The following is a 17,709-nucleotide window of genomic DNA, read 5'->3' as shown; positions in this document are numbered from 1 at the left end:
TGTAATAAAAAGAATGAAAACTTAGTATTGAATATGTATTGCATTTTGTTTTTAACCTTTACTCCAGTTTGTTTTCAGTGGCATTTTGATGTTCCGAATTGAGTACTTTCCGTGTCTGTCTCTCTTTTTCCCTGAGAAAATAGAAGACAAAAACAAAACCAGATACTTCTAAAAGGTTACAATGTACATAATAGTGCTTTCAGACTTCCTGTGTTACTATAACTTGTAAAAAGTCTAGTACATAGTAAAAACCATACAGACCACAGCTTTGTAATCGCCAACTCTGTTATTTAATCCGCTGTGCTGGCATTATGTCAGCCTGATGGAAGCTGGAGTCGTCAGAGAGGAGAGAACCTCAACTGAGAAAAGGCCTCCATAAGATCAGGCTGTAGACAAGCCCACGGGCATTTTCTTAATTAGTGATTAGTGTGGGAGGGCCCAGCCCATTATGGTCCTGGGTTCTACAAGAAAGTAGACAAATCAAGCTACGATGAACAAGCCAGAAAACAGCACCCTCCTCATCATGGCCTCTGCATCAGCTCCTGCCTCCAGGTTCCTGCCCTCACTGCTTTTGTTGATGAACTGTTCTATGGAAGTTCGAGTTAATAAACCTAGTCCTTCCCAAGTTGCTTTTGGTCATAGTATTTCATCACAGCTACAGTAACCCAAACTAAGATCCCTGGGTTTACCCTAGATGTCATTTTCTTGGCCTTGACATTGATTCAATTAATTTACTCTCACATTAGTACAGAAAATAACTTCAGGCAGTTTTGTTTGTATCCCAACAGACACTGTGAAAATAATGAGAATTAACACTTCAGTGCTTGCTGAGTGCAGGGTATCAGTGTGAGACTTATGGTTTGGATTTTAAATGTCCCCAAAGGCTTGTGTGCTGGAAGCTTGATCTCTAGTTGATGGCATTGCTGAGAGTGGTAGAAACTTTAGGAGGCAGGATGAGTAGAAGGAAGTTATATTCTGGGTAGGGGAGTCAAAAGACACTGACCCCACCCCAATCTCCATATGCAGTTTCCAGTTTTAAGATCTCATCAGCTCAGGCTTTTTCATATCAAACGGTATTCTAATGCTGCTCTGAGGGCCAAGCACAGTTCTAGGGCTTACCTATGGTTTCATTTGTGCAAGAACAGAACTCTGAGAGAACCAAGTTTGGAAAGGAACCAATGTGATTTCTGCTTATTTACTTATCTCAGTGATTTTGATAAGGCATATCCTCTTGCCTCAGCCTCCCAAGAGGGAGTGGGTGCGGTAGTTTGAATGTAATTGGGCCCCATAAGCTCATAGGGAGTGGCATTATTAGGAGGTATGACCTTGTTGAAGTAGGTGTGGTCTTAGTGGAGGAAGTGTGTCACTGTCTCGGCAGGCTTTGAGATTTCCTACACTCAAGCTACACCAAGTTCAGTACTTCCTGTTGTCTATAGGCCAAAATGTAGGAATCTCAGCTCCTTCTCCAGCACCATGTCTGCCTGCACACCACCATGTCCCACCAAGACAATAATGAACTGAACCTCTGAACTGTAAGCTGCCCAATTAAATGTCTTTTCTTTTATAAGAGTTGCTGTGGTCATGGTGTCTCTATATCATCACACCTAGTTTGACATCTGTTTTTAGAAAATATAACTCATATGTTGATAAACATTATTTCTGCTTATAGGATTATTATCATTCCTACCATCCTACCATTAAAATACGTTTTCCCTGCAGGAATTGGTGACCTTCTTTTTATGCCTTTTTTTTTTTTTTTTTTTTTTTTTTTACCAGTCCTTGCCCTTATGGACTTCATCATCTTTCTTTGTGTAAAAATGTCCTGGCAATCTCAGATTAGGCCATGGCTTCTTAAAGAAGTTTGAAAAGCAAACCCATAAGGGCAATACAGACACATCACAGGAAGATGAAATTGACCCCTCGGAAGTGAGATTGAGCAGGTGAAGATACAAGTGAATGGAGGATCACAAGTTCGAGACCGCCCTGGGCTGCACAGGCAGGCTTGTCTGAAGGGCAGCAAAGAAACAACATGAAAATTCTCACTTAACTATTGAGAGACTTGTTCATGTTTTGTAATAAGCTTAAGATATGAAAAAAAAAAGGTGAGGTATCTTAGGCTTAAACAGCATGTATGAGAGGCAGTCATAGAAAAATAAATCTATTTATCATCTGTCTGTCTATATCTATCAATCATCTATCTATCTATCTGTCTATCTATCTATCTATCTATCTATCTATCTATCTATCTATCTATCAATCATCTCTATTATCTATCTACCTACCTATCTACTACCTATCATCTGTCATCTATTTCACCGTTTTTGGGTGAAATCCTTTTCGGGCCTTTTGCTATTTCTGTCAATAAAATCGAGCTTTTCTTGTAAGGCTATATAATGTAATTCCACAGATTAGACTTTTAAATGTAAGTCTTCGTACAACAAAAGTGACAGAAAGAGAGGAAGAGAAAGTCCCCAATGATGGTTGAAGGAGAGAGCACTCTGCACCATAAATCTGCTGTAGAGATCTGATCTGATGAAATGTTAAAACAGATTCTGTGCGGGGGTTAGGTCTTACTCTGGTAAAGCATGGGACCTTGCCTACTCATAACCACATCAATTGGTTCTGTCCACCAATACAAATTTGTCATTGAAAGAGTTGTTTGAAAGGATCTTTCAATTGGAGATTAATGCTACTTCTCATGAAGCTAATTTCCAAAGAGACTCATTATTTCTGGTGATTATCTTTCTTGATAATTTTTGGCCATGCTATATTAAGTTACATTCAGGTCCCTAACCTACATAAACACTTGTAAGATTCTATACTGAATTGGTGACAGTGTGACTGACTCCCTCTTATGCAGGCAGGTAATAAAATGGCTTCAAATTTTCTATGCAAATAAAGACTCTGAAAGTCTTCTCTCAAGTAAATTCATCCTAGTTATCAGGTTACTAGAAAAATATTAATAGAAGCACAGTTATCCAACATACACTTCTTAAATGTATAGAAATTATATAAGGAAAATTCACTACAGAAGAACACTGAGTAAAACATTAGTAAATGTCTCTATTCTCAAATTCATCTGCAAGAAGAATGCAACTCTAATCAGAGATTTCAATGGACTAAGTGGTAAGGGGAATATTCTTGAATTTATTCTAAAATCCACCCCAGCAACAAGTTATCAGGCATCTAGCTTTGAGCTCTCCTTTCTTTTCTGCATTTCTGTCAGGTGCCAAAGGCAGACAGAGTGGGGGACTAAGACATGAACAAGTACAGAACTGAGGGCCAAGCGGCATCTCCAGCTACTGCATGACAGCATCGGGAATGGTTTTCAGATTCTTTTTTTTTTTTTTTTTGTTATGTTTTTTTGAGGCCACGTTTCTCTGTGTAGCCCTGGCTGTCCTGGAACTCACTCTGTAGACCAGGCTGGCCTCGAACTCACGGAGATCCACCTGCTTCTGCCACTCCAGTACTGGGATTAAAAGCATGCGCCACCATGCCTGGCTCATTTTCAGATTCTTGTTTCACATTTATACAAAGAGGCAAATCCAATAGGACTACAGACATAAACATTAAAAATGGTCAGGTTCCTTGCAAACCCTCCAAAATCAAATATGGAACATTTTTTTTTTTTAAAATCTTCAGGTGGAAATGGCTACAACTACCAAATGAAACCAAGGAGCCAACATGGGGGTGGGGATAACAACAGATTTAAGTAGTAAGAAGTTTCTTGGACAAATTTATTCTGTTAACTCTGTTAATTCTCTCTTGGATAAATGATTCTGTCAATAAGCTCACCAGAAAACCAAGAAGTAGGACAAAAATCCTAGTGATACACGTGCTCAAGGTTTACCACTAGGTAACAATGGAGAGAACTCCATCCTCGTTCAGCTATGTGAGAAAGAGGTGCCATGCAGCAGCAAAGAGTTCCAGGAAGAAGAGCAACGTGTGACCAGCAGTGAGTGAAAACTTTCTGCTACACTCAAACGAAGGCGATGACTACTGATAGGGTCCTCAAACAGTATTTCTTAAGGCAGTTCAACTAAGGGTGGATATGATCAACGTACTTTACGTACGCGTAGGAAACGCTCCTAAAGGAACCTATTATTATGTCAAATTAGTGCACAGTAGCAAAAGGTATTCAATCAACATTATTAATATTAAAACAAATAGTACGTAAAAATGTTAAACGTGTTTACTGACTAGATTGATATTTTAGTCTACAAAGCAAGAAAAGGAAAGCATATATAGAATTATCAAATTTATGCAAATAATATGTCATTTCATGCTATGCTAATATATACATTGGTATGTTCTTGAAAGATATAAACCAGTCTGTAAGAAACATAAAAGCAGAATAAAAATGATGAAAATAAGATATTTTGAAAAAAATTAAATTGTCATTTTAAAAGACATTCATTTTTGTCTTATTAAAGGTATAGTAAATAATAATAATAACATTTAACATAAAAATGAATTCATTTGTAACATGAAGATAGGCAAATTCCATTTGTCCTTACTTATTTTTCCACCATCCTTTCCTGAAGCAGAATTGTTCTCAACATCTTGGGTATCTACAAAGCAAAGATGGTAGTCAGAGAACTGTAAACTGTAAATAAAATCACAAGCATTATGACAGTTTTCATGATCACTTGGAAAGCCTGAGCACGCCTGAGTGTGTGTGTGTGTGTGTGTGTGTGTGTGTGTGTGTGTGTGTGTGTGAGAGAGAGAGAGAGAGAGAGAGAGAGAGAGAGAGAGAGAGAGAGAGAGAGAGAGAGAGAGAGAGAGACTGTATGGACTGTATGTGTGTACATGCTCATATATGTATGTGTTTGTGTAGAGACCTGGGGTCTTCCTCCATTGCTTTTCACATTGTTTATTTTCTGTGACAAGGTCTCTCATCTGAACTTGGAGCTTGCAATTGCACCGACGAGCTGGTGAGCAGGCCCCCAGGGATTTGCTGTCTCTGTTTCTTCATCACTAGGATTGCAGGTGTGTGCCATCATCCTCAGCTTTTTTTTTTTTTTTTTTTTTTTTTTTGGGGGGGGTTTCGAGACAGGGTTTCTCTGTGTAGCTTTGCGCCTTTCCTGGAACTCGCTTTGGAGACCAGGCTGGCCTCGAACTCACAGAGATCCGCCTGCCTCTGCCTCCCGAGTGCTGGGATTAAAGGCGTGCGCCACCACCGCCCGGCCATCCTCAGCTTTTTACATTGATCTCGAGATCTGAACTCACTGGACCTGGTCCTCAATACGACCTGCTCACAGCCAAGTGAAGCAGGGAGTGGGAACTGGTTTCTGGATTCGAATATCCTGTAGCTGGGTGGCTGTCATCTCACATTCTGTGCATGAATCAGTCTGATGTTCTCCTTGAACTATGGTCACAAGTGTCTGTTATTTCTAAGCCACCATTCTAAGGCCCCGGGGCAGACTCGTCCACCCTGTTAGATGCTTGGAGCTTTCCATTCCTGCTTCCTAACCTCCCAGCACACGCTTTGGGAAACATGTGTCACAAAACACGTATTCTTTCTAGTTCTGCTGCTAACTGTGATTTGTGAAGGATTTTCATTTTGCCCCCTCCAAAGACCTTACCCCCAACATTAGTGACTTTCTATACATGTCTATGCCATATTTCTCTTTTGTTGTTCCTCACTGGATATCTGTCACTTCTAGATGATTGTGAGAGTCTCCAATTAACAGTTGAAATCAACAATAGTGATATAGAAACAATGCTGACCCAGATGATGTACTTGGTTTTGAAAGTGCTGAATTTGTAGTTTGAAGTTCATCTGAGCAGAGAAGGCTAAAAAAATGTCAGTGCTTTGGACAGAGGTGCCTCACACTAATTTTAGAAAACATACCTTGTATTTAAAGCTAGCTAGGCTGTGGCTGGTGACCGAAGCTCCAGGGGTGGATGAAATGCCCAGGTGAGGCTTATTGTAATCTGGTGAGTCACAGGGGCTGCTCTGGTGCCTCAGAACTTTACTCTGAAACTCCAGGGCAACTGCAAGCCACACCTTCATACCAAGATGCCTTGTGTCGCTTCATCTTGTCTCCCTCATTTCTTCTCCTCTTTCCTGTTTAAACCATCCCCATGCCACACTTTTCTCACCTTTTTTTTTTCAGGACAGGGTTTCTCTGTGTAGTTTTGGTGCCTTTCCTGGAACTTGCTCTTTAGATCAGGCTGGCCTCAAACTCACAGAGATCCGCCTGCCTCTGCTTCCCAAGTGCTGGGATTAAAGGTGTGTGCCACTACTGCCCAGCCCTTTCTCACCTTTTTACATGTTATCTAGTTTGGTTGGCCCACATTTCTCTGGCTGGTCCTTTATTTTCTCCCATGTGCATCTTACTCTCCCTGCTTCTCTCTGATCAAAGCTCTGGATCTGTTACTGATGAGGTGACCTCCCATCTCCGCCTCATTAGGGTTACTGTTGCTGTGATAAAACGTCATGACCAAAGGAACTCGGGGAGCAAAGGGTTTGCTTGGCTTATACTTCCACATCACTGTTCATCATGGAAGGAAGTCAAGACAGGAACTCAAACAGGGCAGGAATCTGGAGGCAGGAGCTATTGCAGAGGCCACGGAGGAGTGCTGCTTACTAGCTTGCTTCTCATGGCTTGCTTGGTCTGTTTTCCTAAAGAACCTAGGACCACCAGACCAAGGATGATACCACCCACATTGGCCTGGCTCTCTCTCATCAATCACTAATTAAAAACAAATGCCCTATAGGCTTGCCTACAGCCCGATCTTAAGGAGGTACTTTTTAAATTGAGGTTCCCTCCTCTCAGATGACTTTAGCTTGTGTCTAGTTAACATAAAACTACCCAGTACAATTGACCTCTTGTCAACTTGACACACAAAAACATCACTATTAAGCCACAACCTTTCCTTTCTCATTTATCCCCAAGATATCACATTAAAAACAAATAACTTTTAAAGTTCTATAGTCTTCACAAATTCAAACACATTAAATGTTCAGTCCCTTTATCATACCCAGTCTCTTTAAAAATCCAAAACCTCTCAAGCCCTCTGTGGGCTCCTGTAAAAAGTCAAAATAAAGTTAAATACTTTCTTACTTCAAGAGGGAAGAACCAGGGCACAGTCACAATCAGATCAAAGAAAAACCAAACTCCAACTGTAAATAACTCAATGTCCAATGTCAGGGATCTACTTCGATCTCTGGGTTCCTCCAAGGGGCTTGGGTCACTTCCCTGGCTCCACCCTGCAGCACACACAGCTTGTCTTCTAGGCTCCAGCTGGCTCCACCCCACTGCTGCTGCTGATCTTGGTAGTTATCCATGGTACTGGCATCTCCAAAATGCTGGGGTCCTCTGCTGTAAATGGGCTACACTTTCATAAATAGCCTCTCCTGGGGTATCTTCATGGTGTCAAGCCTCAACTTCTCTACATGACCCATTCATTTCTGGGTTTTCAACTGCTTCTGAGACTGGGCCTTTATCAGTGGCCTCTCCTGGACTCTCACAGTGCCAAGCCTCAGCTGCTCTCCATGACCAGGGCACAGTCACAATCAGGTCAAAGTACCACTTCAAAACCAGTACCACCTGAGTGACTCTTACACTACCAAGTTCAGCTTCCAGTGGGAGGTACAACCTTGGCCACCTCTGGAACACAGCTTCTGTGTGCCGACTCTCAGGAAACACTTCCCAGATTTCACCTCAATAGTGCTGGTCTCTTCTTAATCACCTCTAATTTCTCAGATCCATTGATCCAGCATCAATTGCCCCAGTAAAATAAAGTTTTTACTTTAGAGGTTCTGACCCCTTGCTAATCACAGCTTATTTTTAAGCTCCAACTAACCAGACACCACAGAATGGCCTGGTAAAGTTTTCCTTTCCCTCTGAAACTTCACAAGCCAGGCTTCCATCCTTTGCACTGCTCTCAACATTCTTATCTTCAAAGTTCCCACAGAACATCCCACAGAGCTCTTAACACTCTTCTAACCCGAAGTTCCAAAGTCCTTCCACAATCTTCCCCAAAACACAGTTAGCAATACCCCACTCCTGGTACCAACTTGTCTTAGTTAGGGTTACTATCGCTGTGATGAAACAGCATGAACAAAAGGAGCTTGAGGAGGAAAGGGTTTATTTGGCTTACCCTTCCAGATCACTGCTCATCATGGAAGGAAGGCAGGACAGGAACTCAAACAGGGCAGGAACCTGGAGACAGGAACTGATGCAGAGGCCATGGAGGGTGCTGCTTACTGGCTTGCTGTCCTCAGCTTCTTAGCCTGGTTTTCTATAGAACCCAGGACCACCAGCCCAGGGATGGCACCACCTACAATGGTCTGGGCCCTCCCACATCAATCATTAACTAAGAAAATGCCCTCTAGGCTTGCCTACAGCCCAATTTCTCTCTCTCTCTCTCTCTCTCTCTAAGACAAGAGTTTCTCTGTGTAGTCCTGGCTGTTCTGGAACTCACTCTGTAGACCAGACTGGCCTCAAACTCACAGAGATCTGCCTGCTTCTGCCTCATGAGAGCTGGGATTAAAGGTGTGCACCACTACTGCCTGGCTACAGCCCAATCTTTTTTTTTTTTTTTTTGAGACAGGGTTTCTCTGTGTAGTTTTGGAGCCTGTCCTGGATCTCGCCCTGGCCTTGAACTCACAGAGATACTCACAGAGATTTGCCTGCCTCTGCCTGTGCTGGGATTAAAGGTGTGTACCACCACTGCCTGGCTTACAGCCCAATCTTAAGGAGACACTTTTTTAAAAAATTTTATTTATTATGTATACAGTGTTTTGCCTGCATGTGTCTTTGCAGGCCAGAAGAGGGCACCAGATCTAATTGCAGGTGGTTGTGAGCCACCATGTGGTTGCTGGGAATTGAACTCAGGACCTCTGGAAGAGCAGTCAGTGCTCTTAACCACTGAGCCATCTCTCCAGCCCAAGGAGACACTTTCTTAATTGAGGTTCCCTCCACTCAGATGAATTCAGCTCGTATCAAGTTGACACAAGGCTATCCAGGACAATCTCCCTTCCTGTTTTCTACTTCATTCTCTCTCTCTCTCTCTCTCATCTTGATTTAGAGGCTGTCTTTATGTCAGTCTTTGTCTTTATATCCATTTCCATCACATATGTTGTTTCACCTCACAGATCACTAACATGGTAACCAAATGCCAGCTCTTCTGACACCAAACACAATCGTCTCTGCCACTTTTACCAGTTCCCTGTGCTAATTCTGTGCTGCACACCTATCAGTCTCAGACTTTATCTCCATGTTTCCAGTACAACTAAGAGGCACATCTTTCCTGTTCTTTCCCCTTACATCACCTACCAAACAGTCCCTGCCTCCATCAAGGAGCCCAGCAAGGTCTTTTTTGGCTCTCTCAATTTGTTAAAGACAGAGTCTGTGCAGGTATCTTTGGGAGTATTTTTGTGTGTACATGTTTAGGGAGAGAAGTAAGAAAATGAACGAAAAGCTCCCCGCCACCACATCACAGGAAAACAAAGATCAAGGCACTATAGTTAGTTTCTCCATCGTATTATATCTAATAGGCTGCGTCCCTCTGACTCCCTTCCTGTATTCATCTAAGAGGTTTGGATTCATCAGGTGTGACGAAAATGAGTGGAGGTGAGACCAAGGAATGCCCTGAACATGGTCCTGCAGAGTGTTTGCACTCAAATGAGCTGAGAAAAAAAACAGGTTCTCAGTGACTATATCCCCATCCAAGCCAGGCCAGTCTTTTCCTTCGGCATGGCTCATCGTCCCGCACTTGCTGCCTGCTGTCCTGCCTCTGGGTGTGCCAACCCGGCTTTCTCATGTCTCCCTCTCCTGTGTTGCTTTCGTCAGTGATGCTCTGATTTATTGCTCCCCTTTATTCTTCGTCAATCATTCCTGGACATTTAGTATACAAGTAGTTGCCTCTGTTCCTTCTTTTTGACAGTCTTCTTTCTTTCTTCTGTCTTCATTCATTCATTCATTTACTCCTTCACAGAATGACCATTATGGTTGAGCCTCACAGTGAACACTACAACTGATCACCACAGTGATGACTACAACTGACCACCATAGTAACTACTATGGCTGACCCTCACAGTAAACACTATAACTGACCACCACAGTGATGACAACAGCTGATCACCATAGTAACCACTGTGGCTGATCATTACAGTGAAAACTACAGCTAGCTTCATCAATGACTACGACAGTAACCAGCATGACTAAGCATCGCAGTGAATACTGTAACTGACTGTCACAGTGACCACTACACTGTGATGACCACCAAAGTGACCACTATGACTGACAATCACAGTGACCACTGTGGTTATTGAGGTGGTTCACTTATAGTGTTCATGGAGATGGTCAGCCATAGTGATAATTGAGGTGGTCAGTTGTAATGTTCACTGTGATGGTTAGTCATTCTCTCTCTCTCTCTCTCTCTCTCTCTCTCTCTCTCACTATATGTATATATATATATATCTATCACATACATGTACATGCATACTATATTTGCATATGTTACAATATTTTATATAATATATGTCTTAGGATCTATGTGAGTGCATGTCCATATGTGCAGGTGCATATGTGTGGGGAATAAGCATGGGATTGCATGTTGAGGTCAGGGGACAACCTTGGGTGCCATTCTGTGGTCATACTCCTCTTTTGGAACAGGAGCCCCAGGGATCCTCCTGTCTCCACTTCCTCTGAGCTGGGATTACAAGCATATGGCATGCTATTTTAAAAAACAAAAACAAAAACAAAAATAAGGTTTTGGGGATCAAATTCAATCCCTTGCAAACATTTTATCAACTGAACTTTGTCCGAAGCTGTGTGTGTGTGTGTGTGTGTGTGGTGTGTGTGTGTGTGTGCTGTCCATGTATGTGTACATGTATAAGGAGACCAGAAGTTGACATTAGTGTGTTCCACCATTCTCCACATTATTTATGGAGGCAGGGTGTCTCAGTGAATCCAGGAGCTTGGCTGATTTGGCTAGTCTAGCTAGCCATCTTGTCCAAGGGATCCCCTCTCTGTCTCCCATACAGTGGGGTTACAGGTGGGCTGCCACGCCTGCTTGGCTTTTATATTGGTGATAATAATCTGAACACTAGTTCTCACAGTTGGGCAGCATGCACTTTAATCCACTGAGCCATCTCCCTATCTCCTTACATGTTTTTAATGTTATTAAATATGTTTTCTTGGTTATATAAGGTTCTGATACATTCAACTGAATATTCTGAGTTCCTGACCACCTCTTTGGATTCTGACCATGGAAACACAGCTTTCCTCCTCCTGTTACACACAATAGCCACTGATTGTGAAACACATGGGCTGCTAGATCTCAGTCTTCATTTTTTTTGAAACTCTTACACATTTGTACACTACTTTCCTCTACTCAAAATGAGAATAGCAAGAGTTAGCCTGCCTAAATCTCAAGGCTGTCATGATCTCACCAAAAATACATTGAGATAACATAATACAATCTAACTAGGCGGTCAAGGGCATCTATCAGAAACTATGCTAAATTTGACAATGTTTAGTCTGAAACCAATGCTTGGTTAGTTGTATTTTGAGTCTTTTACAATTACAAATGATGCAAATATACAGTCTTTGTGCTAGTAGGTATCTTAGTCAATGTTCTATTGCTGTGAAGAGACACCATGACCACAGCAACTTATATAATGAAAAACATTTAACCGGGGCTGGCTTACAGTTTCAGAGGTTTAGTCCATTATCGTCATGGCAGCACATAGGCAGATATGGTGCCGAAGAGGTAGCTGAGAGCTCTACATCTGGATCAGCAGGCAGCATGAAGAGAGAGAGACTGGGCCTGGCTTGAGCATTTGAAACGCCAAAGTCCACCCCCAGTGACGTATTTCCTCCAACAAGGCCACACCCACTCCTAATCTCTGTCAAGCAGGCAATAACCAAGCATTCAAATAAATGAGCCTATGGAGGCCATTTCCTACTCAAACCACCCCAGTAGGCATGACAGTGGATGTAAAAATACACCATTATTTTGCTATGTATTTCTCCTACATTAACAATATATAAATATGTACTTTTAGTCGAACATGAGTTAAACTGTTAAACATGAGTTTATTGTCATTTCCTGCCTCCTACACTCTCTAAAATTAAAAAGGAGCTCCCAGGATAGCCAGATATACAGCAGTCATGGTGCTTAGAATAAAATGCATCTAGTCACAGTGGTTTTCAGTCATCAGATTCCTGACATTCCGCAGACCAAGGTTGAGCATCCTAATCTTCTGCACCTGATCCACTTCTTAGGTATTCCTGAGATTCCTCCCCAGCACTCAGTTCAGAAGAAGAGCTACTGTATACTCCTGTAGGAAGAAGGAAAAGGCCTGAACAGTTCTAGTCTATGTCTGAGGAGCCAATCCAGAAAAAGACTCTGGATGAGAAAAACTGAAAGAGAGGGCTGGGGAAATGGCTCAGTCGGCAAAGTGTGTGCTACTAGGCACGAGGACCCAAGTTCAGATCCCCAGTACTTGTGTAAAGAACTGGGCGCAGCAATGAGCGTCTATGATCCCAGAGCTGAGGAGAAACAGACAAGGGGGTCCCTGTATCAGTGAGTTCCAGGTTCAGTGAGATGCCCTTGTCTCAAATAAATGAGGTAGAGAGACCAAAGACGATATTTAACATCAACTTCTGGCCTCTACACATATGCACAGGAACACACACATGGAAACAGCAACCTGTATGAGTGTGTAGGAAGGCACAATCCTGCCAACCTCACAGGCTGCAGGACTGTCCCTCCCCACCTGCCAGCCTGTGAGGGAGGAGGATGGGTAGGGGTTGGGGCAATCCTGTAGCCTATGTGAGAAGGGATGGACAGACCTGCAGTTTATTTGGGAGGCACAGAGACAATCCTGTCAGCAGGCCTGGCCTTACATGAGCTGTTGGCAAAACTTACTCCAGAAACTGTCCCCAGTGCTGAGGCTGGGGCCAACTTTGCTATGGTGACCATTCTCTCCTGTGACCATTTCTTATACCCCATACCCCTTCTGAGATTTATTTGTGCACCATCTGCTTTTATTTCTGAGTATTATGGAGTTTGGGGCATGGTGGTGACATAACCAGTCTTTAAGATCTCAGGGCCCTAGGTGATCATGTGAAATAAAGTGAACTCTCCACCCAGGATCCACTTCATCCTCTTGGGTGAAAAGTAAGCTCGTTCTGTTGAACATTGTGAGACCTGTGTGTCATAGCAAATAGTTCAAACTTACCTGAATCAAAAAGCATCATCTAAATGATCTAAAATCACAGCTAATGCTTTCTTACTTTAAAGGATGTCTAAGCTTTAGTTACACAGAGAAGTATTTGCTACATTTAGAATTTTAAATTGTTCTTACGTATTATCCGTCTGTATCTTTTGCTGGTGCTTGAGCTATCAGTACCAGAAGTACCTGGAAAGAAAACCAACAATGTGAACTAAAATGGTCACGGGAATTGACTACGTAAATCATGGACTATTGGACTACAAAGATGCTTTCATGATATTTCCTGTTTCTTTCCTTCCAAATAGTATTGAGATCCATAGTCATTTAGTTCTCACTGCAAACCATCCCATGAATTCAATATTTGGGGTCTGAGGGGTCTGGCCGTATGTAATAAGAGCCCTGCTTCAACTACAATGATCTCATTAAGCCCCAATTCATAATGATTTTGAATGAAAGAAAAAGAGGACATGGCTGCTCTGAGTATGGGTGAGGAGGAGGTTTATTATAAATATGAGGAAGATGCTATGGAGCAAGCTTTTTGAACACTGTGAGGATGTGTCTTTGCCAAGGCGCCTTCTGATTGGTTTAATAAAAGAGCTGGAGCTGGGCAGTGGTGGCGCACGCCTTTAATCCCAGCACTCGGGAGGCAGAGTCAGGCGGATCTCTGTGAGTTTGAGGCCAGCTCCATCTACAGAATGAGATCCAGGACAGGCACCAAGATTACAGAGAAACCCTGTCTCAAAAAAACAAAAATAAAAAACAAATAAAAAATAAAAAAAAAAAATAAAAGAGCTGACTGGCTGGTAGCTAGGCAGGAGGTATAGGTGGGGCAGTTAGACAAGAGGACTTTGGGGGGAAGAAGGGCGGGGTCTCAGGAGTCACACAGCCGCAGAGGGAAGTGAGATGAACTTGCTGTGTTGAAAGATGGTACAACCACGTGGCAGAGGGTAGATAAGAAATATGGCCGGGCCGGGCGGTGGTGGCGCACGCCTTTAATCCCAGCACTCGGGAGGCAGAGCCAGGTGGATCTCTGTGAGTTCGAGGCCAGCCTGGGCTACCAAGTGAGTTCCAGGAAAAGGCGCAAAGCTGCACAGAGAAACCCTGTCTCGAAAAACCAAAAAAAAAAAAAAAAAAAAAAAAAAAAAGAAATATGGCCGGGGAGCTGGAGAGATGGCTCAGCCATTAAGAGCACTGGCTGTTTTTCCAGAGGTCCTGAGTTCAATTTCCAGCAACCATATGGTGGCTCACAACCATCTATAATGAGATCTGGTGCCCTCTTCTGGCTTGCAGGGACATATGCAGGTAGAACACTGTATATGTAGTAAATAAATCTTAAAAAAAAAAGAAAAAGAAAAAAAAAGAAATTTGGCCAGGCAGTGGTGGCACACGCCTTTAATAGCAGCACTTGGGAGGCAGAGCCAGGCGGATCTCTGTGTGTTTAAGGCCAGCCTGCCCTACAGGGCGAGATCCAGGGCAGGTATCAAAACATCATAGGGAAACCCTGTCTCAAAAAAACCCAAAAAATCCAGAAAGATTTATGGGCTGGAGTAATGGCTCAGTGGTTAAGAGCATTGATTGCTCTTCTGGAGGTCCTGAGTTCAATTCCCACATAGTGACTCACAACCATCGTTGTGAGATCTGGTGCCCTCTTCTGGCCTGCAAGGGCACATGCAGGCAGAATACTGTATACATAATAATTTTTTTTTTCTTCCCACACAAGGTTACTCTGTGTAGCTTTGGAGCCTGTCCTGGAACTCACTCTGTAGCCCAGGCTGCCCTTGAACTCACAGAGATCTACCTGCCTCTGCCTCTCAGTGCTGGGATTAAAGGTGTGAGCCACCACCGCCCAGCTAATAAATAAATCTTAAAAAAAATATGGCTTAATTTAAAATGTAATAATTAGGTAATAACCAGGCTGAACGATTGGCTGAGCACTTATAAATAATAACAAGTCTTCGAATGGTTATTTGGGAGCTGCTGCCAAGACACAAAGAAACTCAGCCTGCAGGAAGAGAACAGACAGAAGCATCTGAAGGGTCCAGACTGAACCAGGTAGTGACGTGGGCGGTAAGATCTAGGAATGGAGACAGCCAGTGGCCAAAAGGCCAAGAGAGCAAGAGACCATGTGTCCAAAATGTCTGAGTTTATTTATAGGACCAGAAGCTGTCGGAAGAGAAGTGAGGCCCAGCCCCCTGGAGGGAGAGGTTTAGTGTAGGGGACGAGGTGAGAAGTGTTGGGAGGATCCGCGTGTACTGAGTGAGATTTGTCCCAGGTTTCTTTGAGACATTAAAGATTTAAAAAAAAAATCCAGAGGAGAGAATGGTCTCCCAGGTGGCCTGTGGTATGCTGTGCTGTATGGTCAGAATAAACCACAGCAGAGGCAGAAGTTCTGAGCTCAGACTCTGATGTCCCGGAGTGGAGACAAGCCAGCCTTATGTTTTTCCGCCCAGCTCATTGCTCAGTACTGAGCTCCAGGCTTCTGTAAGAATCATTTTCTTTCTTTCTTTTTTGCTGTTGTTGTTTTGTTTTGTTTTTATTTGTTTGTTTGTTCTGAGACAGGGTTTCTCTGTGTAGCCTTGGCTGTCCTGGAACTCACTCTGTAGAGCAGGCTGTCCTCAAACTCACAGAGATCCTCCTGCCTCTGCCTCCAGTACTGGGATTAAAGGTGTACCATGTGCCACCACTGCCTGGTTTACTTTCTGGATCCAGAAGAGTTGTGATTACAGAGCTGAGGAGATGACCCAGATGACTCAGTGACTTTGATTGAGAATCCATGTTTAAAAAAAAAAAGCTGGTGATGGTGGCATGCACTTGTAACCCCAGTGCTGGGGAGGTGGAGACAGACAGCTAGTTCCCTGGGGCTCACTCACCAGCCAGCCCACCCTGCTTGATGAGCTCTAGGCCATTGAGAGACTCTGTCTCATAAATAACCAGTAGTACACACACACACACACACACACACACACACACACACACACACACACACAGAGAGAGAGAGAGAGAGAGAGAGAGAGAGAGAGAGAGACAAAGAGAGCCAGAGAGACTGAGACAGAGACAGACAGAGAGACAGAGATAGATGGAGACAGAGACAGAGAGAATGTGGTATGCTCAGATCCTCACTGCAGAAATGTGGCTAAGGGACAATGTCAATTGGGGAACCAAGAAAGAAGAAAATTCTAGTTAGAAGAAACTAGAAAAAATTTGCAAAGTTCTGAAATGCCAGGGCAAGCAGGTCCCTACCCTTGGAACCCATGTGACCTCTGGGTTACTATTTCATCTCATCACCTAAGCCTGAAGCTGAGGAAATTCTCACACCACACTTTTCTTTTACTTGTTTTGTTGGGGTCTGCTGTGGCTTTTGTGTCCTGGTCAACAGGTTTTGACAGCTTTGCTTTTCTCTTGGGGTGATTATGGGAGTGTGATATAAAGATGTTGGCTCTTCCACTTCTATTTCCTGATGGCCACTGGGAACAGGGCCAGGTAACTCTTCCACCTAGAAATCCGTACAATATTTACTGAGGTAAAAGATTGAGCTTCTGTGAAACATTAAAGACCTTTACTATGTGAAATCATTAACTTCTTTGGATTCATCCATTATAGCAGTTAGTCTACCCGATCAATTTAGAAGTTAAAGCAGGAATTCCCTAAAATTAAAAGCAAATTTGTATTGTACTTTGAATAGATCCTAGAAGAGTGAGTCTCTTGTTGAACACACAGTTCATTAATGGCCTTGAAGAATCCTCATTTTCTCTTACCTCTTCTCTTGTTTGTTATTCTGGATGTGTGAGGTTCTTTGGAATCCAAAGGCTCTGTCAGATAAAAGGAAGAAAAACCATTATTTGTACGCAAAGTCAAGTTCTGTGGTCTTAGGACAGTCTGAAAGAATGCTCCTCCTCTACTGAACCTGTTCCCGAGGCCCTGTGTTATCAGACTGGGGTCTGCCCTGCATTGCTCTTTAATTCTTTGTGGGCATCTGTACATGGCTCTTGAGCACTAAGAGCTCTAGTTTTCTCATGTATAAATGAGCAATAACCTAGTTACCATGCCTCCCTGCTAAGGTTCTGTGATGACCAGGTACTACTTTCTTCATTAATATCCTATAAAAAAAACTTAACATATGCCAACATCTTAACCATAACATAGACAGGGATATCTGGAGTTGCTTTTTTAAAAAAAGATTGAAAACTTTTTTTATTTTATACATGATTGTTTGCATGTATGTGCATCACATGCACACTTGGTGCCCTTGGAGATCAAAAGGGGGTGTCAGTCCTGGAAAGAGAGGTACACTTGTGAGTCACCTGATGTAAGTGCTGGTAACCAAACCTGAATTCTCTGCAAAAGCAGCAAGTGCTTTTAACTGCTGAGCATATCTCCAGCCCTTAGGTCAATTTTATCTGCTTAATATGTAAATAGAACAAATTACTCTTTGTAGACTTTCTAAGCTAATGATGAATAACAACATTGCCAACAGACAGAGGAATTCTATGCTTACTATGCTCCAGCAGAAACTA

The 17,709-nt window shown here is 42.8% G+C and overlaps 1 protein-coding gene across 2 annotated transcripts in view; it reads right to left on the bottom strand.

Moving 5' to 3' along the window:
• Positions 1 to 17,709, bottom strand: part of LOC131923232 (nuclear autoantigen Sp-100-like) — a 72,127-nt gene that overhangs the window by 21,827 nt on the left and 32,591 nt on the right. For both annotated transcript variants that reach the window (XM_059278184.1, XM_059278183.1), the window contains exons 11-14: positions 16,951 to 17,004; positions 13,328 to 13,381; positions 4,518 to 4,571; positions 57 to 131 (exon numbers count right to left, since the gene is read on the bottom strand). In XM_059278184.1, the coding sequence (XP_059134167.1) occupies positions 57 to 131; positions 4,518 to 4,571; positions 13,328 to 13,381; positions 16,951 to 17,004 (237 nt within the window). The remainder of the gene's footprint in view (positions 1 to 56; positions 132 to 4,517; positions 4,572 to 13,327; positions 13,382 to 16,950; positions 17,005 to 17,709) is intronic.

This window comes from Peromyscus eremicus, chromosome 13 (assembly GCF_949786415.1).
Source record: "Peromyscus eremicus chromosome 13, PerEre_H2_v1, whole genome shotgun sequence".
In the NCBI taxonomy this organism is placed as follows: Eukaryota; Metazoa; Chordata; class Mammalia; order Rodentia; family Cricetidae; genus Peromyscus; species Peromyscus eremicus.
This window is presented reverse-complemented; position numbering and strand designations above follow the sequence as displayed.